Source organism: Ambystoma mexicanum, chromosome 5q (genome assembly GCF_040938575.1).
Source record: "Ambystoma mexicanum isolate Mex_15411 chromosome 5q, UKY_AmexF1_1, whole genome shotgun sequence".
Classification (NCBI taxonomy): domain Eukaryota; kingdom Metazoa; phylum Chordata; class Amphibia; order Caudata; family Ambystomatidae; genus Ambystoma; species Ambystoma mexicanum.
Window position 1 is genome coordinate 977,687,970 of NC_090933.1, and position 16,140 is coordinate 977,704,109.

Consider the following 16,140-nt stretch of genomic DNA (forward strand, 5'->3'; position numbering starts at 1 on the left):
ACAACAAACCTTGCACATCCCAAAATGTGGGTTTGTGATGTATTGATAGTAAAAGATAATCATGTACATCCTGTCAGTACCTGGCAATCATCCATTCTTCCCACAGACAAGCAGCACGAGAACATGGTTCCTTTATTGAGAAGCATTTTTCACAACTTTCCTGCTTTATAATACTCCACTAGCTAACGTTGAATTGAATCCATGCCATGCCCTGTCAATTGGTTTTCATTTCCCGCTGAGCATAGTGATGTTTTCATATTAACAAGCACCCCACTCTGTTGCAAACTGCTTCCAAAGCTGTGGTATGTACACACGTGTGTACAATCCCTCCCCGGAGAATGGACAAACTGTGCTTGGGCATTTATGCAAAGGCAGTTTATTAATCACGAGGGTTGTTTAGCATGCATTCCAGCAATTTACCACACAGCTAGAGTGTTGGAGCTACAAATCATTCAGAAATTCACATAGTGGGACGCGTTCCAAAATAAATATTGCTCAAATTTCACCTCATTATCTGACATTCGCTGGGGAAGTTCTATAACTCTTACTTTTCGTGCTGAAGGCTTGTGTGGAGTTTAAACAGCTCTGAAACAAACGGGGGCCAAGTTACAAAATAAATGCTAGACCATAAGGCCAGGGGCAAAGCACTCTTTTCATCTACTGACGCATCTCTTATGCCTCCCTTGTAAGTGCGCGGAAGTGGTGTTCTGAACTCTTTACAGTCTTAGATGTGATAACCAAGTAGGTCTGCATAGTGGACATTACAGGAATTTGGTTGGATATTGGCCAGTCCACCTTCCACCAATTGGGGGATGTCGGGAAGGTTTCTTGAGAATAATTTAACTGGAAGAAAGCAGATTTGGCAGCAGCACCTACCTGTGTGTACAAGCTAAGGTCTGCATGTCAAATGGCATATAGGTTTCATACTTTAGCCCTATTTCGCCATAGATTCTGAAGAAACAGAAAGATATTACTTTTTTGTGCTAGATTGATGGAACGGATTCCGTCCATAGATACAGTGACCGGGCATTTCTCGTTAGATGTGCTCATTTCCTCAACACCAGGGACAGCACAGTGGTGGATAAAAGCTAGCCTTCGTGAGGACATATGTCTTTGAAGACTCCCTTCAGTTCAGTTTGGTTCTTTAGTAACTACAGGCTGCAGGTGATGCTGGCTTTGATGCTTGTAGTTGCATTGTTGCTGCTTCTTCCATAGGTTCTGCACATGGACAGCAACAATGCAGTTAGGGTCTCAAGGGAATTGAGCACTCCACAGGGCCTCACTCTGGCCAGGGAAAGAAGGTTGGTTGTTGCGAGAAGAGGTCTTGAAAATATGCAGTCTGGAAGAGATATTGCTCAATTCTTCATTGGATGGTTTCTTCTTTGTGAGTGGTGCCTAGGATTGATGGATACAATGCTTTAATAAAGTATGGTTGCAGACCCGCTGGTTACAAAGAAAATTATAAACATTGGAATGCTTCACAAGCATTCTCATTGGACAATATGTGTGCTATATCATCCAGCATAGCGCAATGAATTGATTTCATATAGCACGCAGATTGTTCAGATTGCTTCATTGGGAGGCTACCAACAGCTCAGAGCATAACAGGCCGATATCTGTTTCACAAGCTTCTATATGTTTTGCCCTATGCTATCAAGAATGGTGTGTGTTATAACAGTTTTATATACCCCACTGTAAGAAACCTGACAGTGTCTCCCTGGTTAGTCCCGGGGATCTGTCATCCAGGTGGCCAGGACACGGCCATCGCTATTGGATCCAGTTCCTGGGGGTGGACCCAGGACTTAACAGTTATTATGGGCCCTCACTGCCCACAGCCCTTCAACTAAGTCTTCAGGGCCCATAACCCATGGTAGCTCCCTGAGACTGGGTCGCTCAAGGTTAATTAGCACATGAATTCTATAATAGACTGCCTCTGCACCCGTCAGAATGCTTATAATGCAGTCCATAATCTCTGGTGCAGATCTCATTCAAAATATTCTGACTTGAACTGCAGACAGATAAGCACACAGACACAATTGTCTTCAACTGTGTAAAGGCAAAAAGAAGCAGGTGCAGCTCAATCCCCAAAATATCAGGCAGCAATGAAACATACAATGGGTGAAGTTTATTGTTGACAGTTCCATGTTTATTAAATCAACATTAAAAGTTACATGAGAATGCTAAGGTTGTTGTCAACAATAAAAAAAATCATGTTCCTTTTTGTTTTGCAACTCCATGTGCTAAAAGCCTTATATGTGTTGGGAGCCATCATTAAGCCCTTGGGATAAGTTTTGCATGGTAACCCCTCCTGGGAGCATGGAAGCTCCCAGGATGTTGTAATAGGTCACATGGCCCAGCCACGTGACCAACATAATAAAAGAAGCAAGCCGCTTCCGGCTCGTCAGTCACACCATGCATTGACTCCGGTGTGGTTCTTGCTGTGCGCCTGCCTGGTGCAACACCACGTGGTGCAGGCCCAAGGACCGGGCCCACCACGAGGCCGGCGCCCCTGCTGGGCAACGCCGAGCTCCACCGTCTGAGTGCCATGTGACCATGGCGATTGGGGACGACCCCGGCCTGGGTGCCCCCAGTGCCGGGGCCGTCGTGTGCTGGGTGCCCCCAGCTCTGTGTGGGCTCCAGTGACCTGGTGCGCCATGGGGTGACCCCCACGGCACTACCCGCGGCGTGATCGTCGCGCAGCAGGACTCGTCGGGTGACCCCGACATGAGTATGGGGGCTGCCCGGTGACCCGGAGCAGCCACCCCAGCAATAATGGCCCTTCTCTTATAACCGTCGCCTTTGGCCCAGTCAATAGATTTAGACCTCCCTCGGTCTGTCAAGTTTTATTATACCACTATACACTTAAAGGGGAAAATAATACCATGGAGAGAAGAGATTATCTCAGAAACAAATCCATTGTTTCTGTAGCTTTCATGCAATGCTTTTAAGTGCGACTAATTAAAAAAAAATGTTAAACACTTTATTTTGCAGATTGCACTAAAGACATCAGAACACAGATTGCATTTCCTCGTGGATTACTTGTTGATAGTTTCACACTTCTACAGCTGTGTGTCTTCCGTTGGTGGGCATGCATGGCACGGGTTCTGTATCCCAGCTGTGAAGGGGCCGCAATACTGTATGACGCACCAGGCCCGCTCGAGCACTCTCTCAGACCTCTGAGGCAAGGGCTATATTGCATGCAGCTTGAGATGAAAATGTATTTTACGAGTCACAATTTCCATAATTTCAGAGGTGCTACATCTGGCTGCGGTATTTACAGCGTAATATTTGGCAGTGGCGGTGCTTAATAGTGCATGTAAGAGACCATGTCAACACGTTCTATAAAATGAGCTCTAGTGCTCGTGACTGTCAGTGGGCACGCATGAATTGCCAATAAAGGGTCCGCCGGCTACTGTGCTCCCTTACAGCAAGCTTCTATGTTGATGAACACAATCTCGCGGCTCTTGAAGAGCCTGCGTCGCCCATGTACATTCATTCGCCAGTTAAATCGCTTCTTTTAAAACTGTTTCTCGATGCGGCTTAGCTATTGGACTGCGGGTTATGACAGGGGATTAGACATTGGACAGATCTGACTAGACACCCGAGCTAGTGACCGCGAATGGCTGCCAAACAGCATGCGGGAACAGACATAATGAAAATTCAGAGTCTGAAAACATCCCAAGCAAAGCATTGCAGCCAGTTCATGAAAGGGTTGCACTGTCTGTCAATGGTGGAGGTCACTTAGCGAGAACGTTATGCAAACACTATGGAAAATCTACCAGTATTTAAGTAAAGCTTATTTTCTGGCACTAACCTTTCCCTCAGGGAGGGCAATTTACAATAATTAGAATACTGAATGCAATGTAACATAATACAGTGATTGAAAGAGCCCTTGATGTGAGAGGACAAGCCTTGATGCAACATACAGTAGGAATGTGGAGCTCATTACCACAGGATGGTTGAGGAAAATACACCAGCTAAATATCCAGTGTGGGCACACATTTGCAATTCACTTGCATAATATGTGTGTGATCCAGCTCACTGAGCTTGTTCTGCACCATTCTTTCAAGGATTTTTTTGAGTTGTTGGGCTAGCTTTCCACACTTTGGTCGAACAGAAAGACTATCGCTAACATGACACCAACACCGGGCATTGAAATACGAGAGGGTGGTTGTTAGCGATGGCCTTGAACCGAAACGTTGACCATGGTTTTGGACGTAGCATTAATCATGAATGCAATACAATGTCAATCCACAGGGGCAGCATTTTTGCCAGAGTGTTATCGCTGTTCTCCAAAATCTGGCTGGACAACGGGCCGATGGGCATTCGTAGGGTATGAGACATTATACTTATACCAATGTTCCTCTCATGCAGGACTAGCGATTCACCAACCACTAGATGAACTGCTCAGGTGAGGGCAATGGCCGAGCACCCACCGCAAGCCCTACAAATCCACAACACTTCTTATCTGGTGGAAGCTGTGGCTAAGAAGAGATTTGGTATGGGTTTTATCCGCATGGAAGTTTCCACCACGAATATTGGCACTGTCATTATTCTAACTTTCCATGATATGATATTATATATGATGGGTTATTTATAATGTGCTTAATATCCAGAGATTTCTAAGCGTGGACCCGGGGATCGAACCTGTGTTGCTGCGTGTCGTCTTGCTTCCTAGGCGAGAACGTTGCCGCTGAGCTATCCTCCCAAGACAAACTTGTCATCCATCCATGTCAACTTCTGTGTACTATTTGTGAAATAACCACCTCCATTTTGCAGAGTGGTACCCTTATTTGTAACGTGCAGCTGACTAGTCCCCTGTCATATTGTGCAATGACAAAGGTAAGTTGAAATTAGATGTTAACTTTGTTTTCTAGTAGGCAATGCCACAAGGTCCAAAGACTGCATTTGTCATCTAAATTGAATGTAAAATACACCTTAAGGGACGGCAAGTTTTGGCAGCTGCACAAAAAAGTTTCAAGTTGTCTTAAGGTCCCTAGCCATTATAACAGATGATTAAAGCTGAAGACACTGGGCCTCATTACAAGTTTGGCGGTGCAGGAAAAAGGTGGAGGGAATTCTGTTACCTCCATCTTTCCTGCTAAATTCATAGTATAAAAAGCTGGTATGACGCTGGAGTATTTATATTGATCTTCTAGAATATATAAGGATTCCTAATAATTACAAGGAGAGGCTAGATAGGAGGACAGTTCATTCTATGAGAGGGGTTGAAGGGCTTGACCCTAAGGCTAAGGGATAATAACAGTAAGAAAGTAAGATTGTGTTCTGGGCCCTTGAGATTACTTCCAAGCTTCACTAGTTTTATAAGGCACGTGCCCACAGCTTGATCCAGCGATCATCCTGAATGATTGTGACATGGTGGGTAGTAAGGGCACATGGCTGCGTGCCTTTTCAACATCATACAAATAACGTAACTGTGGCAAAGAGTGCATTAATCAGGTGTAGAGCTCATAGCACCCAAAAAGTTGAAACATATAGTCCAAGTAAACATTGGTCTCAGGTCTCAGAAGCAGCGCATAACATTGTTGGTGTAATGTGTTATTTTGTCTGTGATATCATTTATAACAAAATGTCTGATGACATCTTCGGTGTTATGTGTGACACACCCTGGGGAAGGGGCAAGTTAGGATTGTATTGGTAAAAGTGAATGTAATTGACTAATCAAAGATGATTCTTAAAAAGCAATAAGTAATTGATGGAGTGGTTTGGGAATTTCCAGTCTATCACTCCATTGACATGAGAAGGGGTTAGTTTCTTCTACTGTAAATCTACTGTAAAAAGGTTTGTGGTTTTGAAGGTGAATGAGAGATGATAGGAGTATGCTGGGGTCATGCTGGCACATGTCTAGATAGTCATGTCACCACCCCACAACCCGTATATTAACAGGGTGCTGTAAAGATCTGAGGGGGGGTCTGTACTTCCGCTCTCTATATGGTAGAGGAGAGGCACAGATGACCCCTGCCAAGATTCTCTATTATTGGTATCGTGGTGGAGCAATCAAGGCTAGCTTCTCAGGAGGTGATACAAGCTGGTTCTTAAGTACAGTGTAGTCCCCAAGCACCCACAAAGGAATGTCCACACACTGTATCGGTTAAAACACAGTCTTTATATAATTAATATTCAAGGCCGTATACACGATAACTCACTTTGTACTCCGAAAATCAACAATGGTAAATATATACAATTCCAAAGTGGTACCACTAACGTTATTAGATCTCCTTATAGTGCATACGGTCAGAATAACACACAGATCAAAATAAAGAGGAAACCAGCAGTAGAGAGAGGGAGGAAAGCAAGATGGTTAAGCAATTGGCAGAATACTGGTCCTGCTACCTACACAGAGTTCTGTGTGGAGATCCCCCCACCTGGGCAACCGGTAGAAGAAAGATACAAGCCCAGTCCATATATTGTTCAGACTAGACTTTCCAAAAATTCTGCAACCCCAAAGTACCTTGGCGTTGTAGCGTTCCTAGTCGGGGAAATCGACAACCCTTCTTGAGTTACCTCCCTTTCAAGCAGGAGTCACGGGTCGTCGAACGTCCGACGGAGAATGGGTCGAGCTACGACGGCGAAGTGGCCGCGTCGTTCTTAGCGGTGCTCGTTGACGGGGAAGCGTAAACGTCCTGCCAGGAAGAGGCATGTGGGGCACCTCGGTGTCGATAGTTCTGGAATGCAAAGAGTTGAAGAACTGTGGCCCAGCAAGGGCCTCGAGTCGTCAGTGTCTCTGTGGTCTTTGGGAGGCGGGAAACCCACTGGTGGATGTTCCTCGGCGCGTTGACGGTCAAGCCGTCTCCAGCAGGATACAGCAGCGACGATGCAGATGATAGCGTCCTTGGATCAATTAAGTTCTTAGGCAACGGGAGCACCGCGGCTCCAGTTGGCGACGACGGTCGTCGACAGTGGCGGACAACAGTTAAGGCGCTTCTCCTTGCAGTTCCGCAGCAATCCCCATATTGGATCGGCAGCCTGTCGAAGGTCTGTCTACCAGGGAGCTTAGGCAAAGATCCGCTGTGCACGATGGTCCCTCGTAGCTCGGGAAGAGGGCACCTTACCAGGTCCTCTCTGGGTCAGTTCTTGAAGCACAGCAGCTTTCAGATTGCGAAGGAGAGCAACAGCAATTGCTCTCGTCCAGCAGGGTTTCAAGATCAAGCTTCAGGTACTTCAGTTACTCGTCGTAGTGGACTTCAGCTTCTGAACACGATTCCTAGCAGTGAGACATCCCCAGATATACTGTTAATCTCCCATTCATTCCGCTGGGTCACACTCAAGCTTCCAATCAAGACTACGGTCATTCATGCAGGCAGGCAGCCAATCAGGCACACGGGGCATTCAGGCCATTCACTTCTCTCCAGAAACTCACAACAAGTTATCTGTATTGGGACAAGTACCGAGCCATTCAACACTCCAAGCTGCATTCATACTGGTTTCGGCAGGGCTGTCTCAACCATTGTGTCAACCACCAGATACTAGACAGCCACAACATAGAATGCATATTCGTCACACACACCATTCACCCAGGTCCCACCCACAGGCGTACCCGCTACATACGGTCGTTGAGAAGGCACCAGCCAGTTTGGTCAGCAATTCCCCACACTACCATATATGGAACTTCCACCCAACAGCCAGTCAGGGGGAAGGGACAGAGGCAGGGCTTCCCGGGACTTCGGGAAGATCAAGGTAACAGGTGATGGAAGGCAAGAGGCAATGGGGGCCATTTTGTCTCCATCCGGAATCTACCGACTCCAAATGACAGGGACTGGGCATCCCAAAATGGAGGACGCCCAGGGCACCAGGCATTTCAGCACGTAGCTGCCACCAGCCCGTACCCTGCTCTGTGGGTTACACACAGGTGCCCAAAAACATACACTGGGGGCACAGGGTTGCACCCCTACCCATGGGTGCCATAAGGGTATCCCATGGGTCTGCTCACCAAACCAAAAGAGAGAGAGCTGCACCACCAGGAGTCCCACATGAACTCCTGCGCGGTAAACACGACAAAAGACACGATAAAAAGCAGTAAAGGACAAGGATACGGATGCCCTGTTCCTCCGATGCATTTCCAGCATCACAGGTGCCACTACAGCTTGGCTGTGGGACATGAAGCTAGGAGGGCTCACACAGAAGGAATGAATCTGCTAAGTCATTAAATGGGAGGGTCCAATGCCTATTTCAACCATGCATCACAGTGTTGGCAAGAAATAAGAAGGCAGAAATGTAAATATTATACTGTCTTTGGAAATGTAGACAATCTAACAACTAGCTGTACACATCTTTCTGTTGAATTCAAGACGTTGGTGAGGTGCAAAACAATCACATGCATTTAAAGAAATGAGATATGCACAGCCTTGGACGATAGCCGAGGTCACACCTGAGCATTTTAGGATGAGTCAATTGTGGGATTTGCTAGTGGATGGAAATGCGTTCTGATATTGCCTAGTACAGTATGCACGCATGTTGTTATGAAGGCCTTTTTAATTAATGATCCTGATAGGACAGGCACGGCACGTCCGAGGAAACACACATTCTTCAACGTATAGGTGAAATGAAAGTCACAAGGGCAAGACAAAGGGCCTCATTCCAACCTTGCCAGTATCCTGGCGGTAACCTCACCAGGATACCGGCAAAGGATGTTAAAGTTTATGGCACTCAGTCTGCCGGCATTGTCGCCAGATTACGAGTGCCAGAGGAAGAGGTAATCCGCATTCATGGTGTCCTATAGGACTCCATAAGGGGATCTGCCTTCATAAGAGGTACTGCTAAAGCCGGTGCCGGCAATGAGGACTTTTTTTGCCGGTACTGTACTTGCCTTACCTCCACCATTTAGCTGGAGGGAACCCAGGTGCCCCACCAGAAAGCCTGCAGTCAGCCACTCTGATAAAGTGCTGGTATCCATGAATACTGGCACTTTTTTTTACCAGACCGGCTGACTCGGAATGAGGCCCAAAGGTCAATAATAGCGGCCTTTACTGGAAACTGTTGGTGTAGCTCCTCAAGGGAACCAACTGAGGAAACAGACTGATGATGTCCTCCGGACATTTACTTCATAAGGCCTAAACATGCCCATGCACAAATGCAGTGGCACCTCCTGGAAAGTGTAGACATATCAGTACGACAACCCGTTTACAGCACTGCATTCCCACTGGCAACCCACACCATCCCATCCACACAAAATATTCAAGAGGGGGTGCGGCAACGAGGGGCACGCAGAGGTGTGCCGACACAGTTTATACCCGTGGTGAAGACGGCTTCATTTGGAACCTCTTGTCCAGGAAATCTCAGTCCATCAGTGAGCTCCCAGTTTGTCATTATACACTTCTATTCCATTTGCAGTTGCCCGGTTGTATGTGTTCTGGTTGAATCTTTTCGATTGTAGTAGATTTTGTTGAATTTTGTTTTTTTACAGGAAGATTGTGCCGCAAATATACGCACTCCTGCAGCCCCCTCTTCACTCCCTTGTATTAATTATTCTCCTAAACCCACGCCCCACATATATCTGTGGCAAAATTAGACGAAAGACATTTTTCAAAATGTACTTTCTCTAATTCTACTGCGGAAAAAACTCCCTATGACCAGTTCTACCCCCCCCCCCCCCCCGAGGCGGTTGATAAATGCCCAGATGCAAGTGCTGAAACCCACCTTCTAACTCTGCTCCACACCATGGATCCCACATCTATCCTTCACAAGCAGCCCTGCAGCAAATGTTTTCATCTGGCATATTTTACTCATGAGTGGGGGACAGGACAGTTGCACCCTGTTTCTCTAATCGAGGGCAGCCATTGAAGACAACTAGGGAGGATTACCTGCACAGCAATGCACAAGCAAGTACCACCCAATAGGCTGCTGGCTTTGCACACCTTGCACTGTATCATGGCAAATGTAGCTGGGCCAAGGTGAACTCCAGAGAGCAACACAGACAATCACCCACTGTTTATGCCTTTGGAGTAGATTTCTTAAGGCTGGATTAATAAAAGTACCTGGGAACTAAGAAAATGCCAGTTAGCCGATAGCTCACTCATAGAATCTATTTACTGATACTGCAGAAATCCTTTAGTCTTTTAGTATTGCGCTGTCTCCTCACATCACTAGCTGTTCGTTACCCATCACTAGAATCACTAGATGGCGTTGCTTTACTGGATGCCTACCCTTTCGAAAACTGAAGTGATACTTTCCCCGGCCTCCAGTGCCACACCACTTGTCCTCTCTTCTACATCTGTCCCCTTTCCAACTTTCATGCACTTCCTCAGAAGGCTGTATCTCTGAGGCCGCCACATCATGGACCAACCCACGAGAGAGACAAAGAGAGACAAAGAGAGAGAGAGCAGAGAGAGAGAGAGAGAGAGAGAGAGAGAGAGAGAGAGAGAGAGAGCTTTGTGAGCTATAGAAATGGGACATATCTGCAAATGACCTGGGATAGGAGTGCACCCTCCCGTCCCCAAACTAACTAAGATCTTCTACCACATTACACTAGACCGGCACACCACCAAAAGAGAGCCACCTTAGGCCTAGCTATTTGCTCATCAACATAAACTAAGCCAATGGCTAAACTCTCCTTTTTAGCTGTATCATGCTCTCTCACATCAGCGACTAACCAGACCAAAACCACTGTAGTCTATCAGATCTTGGGCTCTTCCCTATGGATAGCATACTCCTAGGTTTTCTTGCCCATAGAAATCAGTTTGCCACTCAGGAACCGGGGGACTTCTGATCTGCACCCACCCACACTGCAGGTTTCACATCTGCCACTCCTATTGTCGACTCAATGAAGCCCACTCATCTGTTTCTTAAAGAGCTACGCACAGCAAGGCCACTAATAGTGTCAGAAGGGCTCTATATAAGACCATTTGCATTACATTACATAGGCCAAGTTACTGCAGTATTTACTAAACCATCAGCAATGGAGTAGGCACCATTAATGAGAGAAATGCGCTCAGGAGTGGGGCACTTACTTGAACATCTGTTCATGTCTGGAGCTCGGAGTCCATAATACCCCGAGGGGCATGAATGCAGGCACTCCCCGAACTGCCTCATGCCTTCCCTCCGGAGGAAGAAGAAGAGTTTGGGCTGACATCGCATGCACCCATTGTCCTTCGAACAGGACAAGCAGCCTTTGCAGATCGGATTCGGTCCATAGCTAGCTGTGAAAAGAAAAACATTTCAAAATAAGATCAGGTCACTTTGAACTGGCAACAAAACATTTGTTAATAATGACATTGGTGCGCAATGCAGGACTACAGCGCACTATGCATTGGCTGTACCGACATAGATGGAGTATACACGGGCCGGGCGGCAAGAACCCCCATAGGCATAGAACACCCTCAGGCAAATATCACCATTAGCATCGATGGGTTTGCAGTGATATAGTGGGGCAGGATAGAAAAAGCAAAGGGAAATCAAAACAAACTGACAATCAAAGCTGTGACATGTTCTGCTTGCAAGATGACATCCACAGTGCCACGATGGTTGGGGCAGAGGAAAGAGGATGACTGCCATAGGGAAGAGGTGGCCAGAGAAGCAGGACTAAGGGCGGAGAGGGGAGGCGTAAGGGAGGAAGCCTGCTCAGGCAAGTCGATCTAAGGGGTAGAGCCAGACAGGAAAAGGTGAATGGCAGGCAGTGGCCATAGAATGCGTGGAATGCAGGCTAGTCCTGGAAGATGAATCCCGTGTTCTCCATGTTCCAAATGGCTGTTACGTATTACGAATGCTTGCAACATGTGTGAGCAATACCCTTAATGAAATATATCTGAGGACAAACATTTAAACCAAGTGATTTATCTGGCATGAAAAATGCCTATGGATCTATTATTACTCAAAGACACAAGCATTGTCGCAAAAATTGTTCATGGTCTCAAAGATGCCATTTAAAATGCCTATGTTGACCATCTGAGGACAGATGTCATACACACTTGACCAATCTTCTTGAAGTTTTCTGGCTGTTCATATAGCAGACTGTGCTTCTTTATACACTGAATAGCAAAAGAAGCCCATCTACAGATTGTCTCCAAGGCATATGCATGTAAAAATAATCACATATGATATGGAGATTATTGCATGTATTCATACCCACAAGAATTGCACTGATCAGTGAATCAAGAAATGCAGGTTTTTTTTTATCTAAAAAGCCTGGGGAAATTAAGAAATGCTCCAGGTGAATCTGTTGTGTTTAAGCAGAACACGGTCTAACAAGCATTGAGTAGTGACAGTAGGCCAGGCCGACTTTAGGATTTTCTTGGGAATACACAAACTCCACGAAAGATGTTTTGGGAATTATTTGGCATTCAGTGGTGTGATCTTCCCCGTGGTTGGGGGTGTTTGCAATGGGTTTTCTAGGACCTGTTCTGAGATCAAAACCTTTCAATGGACAAAGCTCATCATGGTGAAAAACAGCGACGATCCACGGCTCAGGTGCAGTGGTTGTTTTCACAGTCTTGAAATAAATGTATATAGTGGTGGAATTCAAAGTCCTACAGCAAGTGATATATTATTAGATTGCGCAATTATTGAGCACAAAGTCGTAAGAAATCATGAGACGGAGCAATCATTGGGTGTTTATTGATAAGAAGTGAAAAGCCTGAGCTATTGTTGGATGTGCATCACACTTAAACAACCTTTCAGTAACAGAGGATTCCAACACCCAATGAATTGACAACAATTGATGACATCGAGTCTGCAATGTATTATTGTCTTGTGAAAGTAGTAACAGGCATTGTTTTGCAGTGCACCAGTATGATATGCCAGAGATCACGCCTGTGATGGACCTCAAGTCTTCACGAGGGAGTGTCATAAGCAGTTCAGCAGTGACCTTGCAGGCACATTTATCTTGGTGTTTGTCATCAAGGGCCTCATGCAGATGGTTCCATTGGAATCATTAGGAACTCTGGAGGGGTGCAATAACTTTACTCTTTGCAAATAATAGCTCATGTCAAGCGTTTGCAATTTGTGAGTTAGTTTAAGGTAGAAACATTGACAAAACAGCACACCACACTGCATGCTGGGATGAAAGTCAGATGGATAATCTTGACCGATTGCTAGAACTCTTGTTTAGCAACAACAGACAGTATGATTTTAGTCTCCGTACCCAATTCCCACAGACTCGATAGAAGCCTACGCTGTCAGATATGTACAGCAGGCATACAAAGTCAGCATATAGTTGCAAAAATGTGCACTTGATTTAGTTTAGCAAATTAGCATGTAAGATGAAAATTATATTAATTTGTGTTTATCTGAATTAGTTAGTGTATGATGTCTTTGATTTATATCTGCAGAACATTGGTTGGGGTGTTTGATTCTTTAATACTAAACACTAATTATATGTTATATGGTTTTTGTATAGCACACTACTCGCATTTTCACAAGCTCTTGGTGCTTTGGGGCTGCAGGAAAATATGTAGGTTTTGGTGATCAAGAGCAGAGGGAGACGCCCAAGATTGCGTCGAGGGTGTGTTGGTGTATGCTGAATGGAACAGACTGGACGTTGTGCAAGCTTTGGGGTGTTTTTGGGTCAGAGTCCTTTGGGATGTGGCCTGGATGTACCCTGAGGTGGAAATGTATGTTTTGAATTATTTAAATGTCTGTTATGGTAAGTTTGAGCACAATGTTTCTCTTGGGTGGTCAGTGGGTCATTATAGTAGCTTCAAGCGTGGGTTTGTGTAGTGATTTGCATCAGTTTCTGCATGTCGGATCTGTGCTTGCTGGAGTTTCATGTCATTGGTGTTTGGTTCGGTGTTCAGTAGAATGGTTATATGTGATGTTATAAGGGATGGAGACTGAAAAGGCTGGCTTATGTTGTTAACACATATTTTATGGGGTGGGAAGCAACCTAGCCATGCGGTCAGAAGGGAGCCTTGAAAATAGCCAACTCACAGTATCGAAAATGCAGCAGTGAATGGATAAGCATTGAACAGTAGATGGCAAAGCATAAAAGGGGATAGATTAAGATGTGTGTTCAATGACTAAGATAAAGAAATGGAAGGAGCTTATCAGAAACAGGTACTGCTGCCAGATTGGCTGTCCCACAGCAGTGTGGGGCTAGTTGGGGCTGGTGCACAATTACCTCACTGGGATCTTTTCAGACCCTGCTGTGCCTCACCATCATGTGCAAATGAGTGACATGCTTGTGCCCAGTGGCACGCGAGGGGCCCTTCACCCCTCTTGTGCTAAGCCTGGCTCCTCCACTATTCTGCGTCATCATCCCATAACCTCTCCAGCTTTCTATGTTTCTAAGCAGTCCCCCAGATGCATATTCACAAGCCCTTCAGCGTGTGCACGTAGTTACAGCCCACAAATGGTGATCAGAGCTATTGGGTTTCTAGCTGCAGCCTGCTGACTGAAGCATAATCGCTGAAAATTCTCTCCTCGTATTTTCTTAACCCCTGTAACATTAGAGGATTCTATGTCCTGAAAGCTTTCGATGCACGAAGGCATTTTAAGATCGAATGTAATTGTAGACTGGGAATTATACAGCGTGTACATGATTGCAATGAGTACGGCTATCTGGCACGACCGATGCTTTTTTCCTACGTGGAAATGGGACCCACGTTCTTAATCTCGTTGCGGAAGGGCAAAGTTTCAGTATTTTCGAGGAGGCGCTCCATGCTGTACTGTGGAATGGGGATTGCTTGCGCCTGCATGCAAAGTGGGGGGCTCAACATCCGCCATTTTAAACCTCAGCAGTGAGCACAAGCAATCTGCTAAGCTACGAGAAAGTAATGACATCGGTGGTCTGCCTTAGTTATGAAGAAGTAATTGTAATTTTAATTGGTTAGTTATAATGCGCTTAATACCAGAGAGGTTTATCAGTGCGGACCCAGGGATCGAACCTGTGTTGCTCCACGTCGTCTTGCTTCCAAGTCAAGCACGTTGCCCCTGAGTTATCCTCTACAGACGACAGTGATGAAGGCGTCTCTATTGTACATTCTTAGAAAAATAGGCCATTGCCATTGGAGGGTTTCAGCTATTCGAAAGGGCCATAGTCGTATTAACGGGCAGATTTAAGAGAAATAAAGGTCCATCTGCTGTTGCTTCAGTTCGTTTTTGTGTTACAGTGCTGTATATGCCCGAGGTGGGAGGAGAAGGCACACGGGTGCAGGCGTGTGGTCTCTCAGAGGGAAAGAGGTCATAGCAGCAAAGCAAGTAGAGGCTAGGATTCCTTGTCATCGGCATCTGACAAGGCGGCCACTAAATCTCACTCTGACCATTTGGGAGGCAACGTGCCTCCATGTTATTGCAAGATGTAGATCAGAGCTCCTAGCCAGGTCTCGGATTCCTTGCGAAGTGTCCAAACGCATAGTATCTTGCTAGTGACGTTGGGACAATTGGGCTATATACGCAGGTTTCGAAGGAGACCATGGAACAGGAGCACTGAAGGTGAATTGGGAGCATAAGGCACTGGTTACCCACTGCAGCATGTAGAGACCTGCAGGAGCATGTACCATCCCACGGCCTCCTCCAACCGCCATGCATGCCCATTCGCACCAGACATGCATTACGGTAAAACACAAATGTCCAAGTATTAGACCGGAAAATGGATGGATGAGGATATGTCACTGGACAGTAGACATATGCATGAGGCGTAGCCCATTCAAATTGACTCCACCGGTGTTGTGAGTAATCTTGAGGTGTGCCCCACGGCGGTTAATTAGCTCCAAACTTTGGTGCTTTTCGGTCACCTTTCATCTCGAAGCATAGCGCTTTGGTGGATACCACTTCCAGTACCCTTTCGGCACCTAAAGGAATGAGGCACAATGACAAGCAAACTATTAACTACAGGCCCAGGCAGCGGAATCTAGCCATCAGGCGAGCCATCTCCCTGCTCCTAAAGACCAAGCATGGCTTTACAAGAACCAAGGCCAATGGAGGGCAATGATCTGCTGGCGGTAGACCATTGCCCAGCCCTCAATCAACAAACAGAAGCATCTCCAGCATTAGAACGAACTGGCAGTGGAAAATAGTTCTAAATAATCTATTGTCAGCCCACACGGATGTGCTGTGTTCATGCCTTTCCATGTACACACATGTTGCACAGATATTGGCTACTTTATCTAGCAAAAGTAGCAATGCAGTCGCATATAATGTTACAGCAGGGTCTAGATTTCACATCACTTTATGCGTGCAGCGTGTAAT

At 46.0% G+C, this 16,140-nt stretch overlaps 1 protein-coding gene across 2 annotated transcripts in view; it reads right to left on the bottom strand.

Moving 5' to 3' along the window:
* RSPO2 (R-spondin 2) overlaps positions 1-16,140 on the bottom strand; it is a 425,713-nt gene that overhangs the window by 173,769 nt on the left and 235,804 nt on the right. For both annotated transcript variants that reach the window (XM_069621504.1, XM_069621503.1), the window contains one exon: positions 10,968-11,156. In XM_069621504.1, coding sequence (XP_069477605.1) covers positions 10,968-11,156 — 189 coding nt within the window. The remainder of the gene's footprint in view (positions 1-10,967; positions 11,157-16,140) is intronic.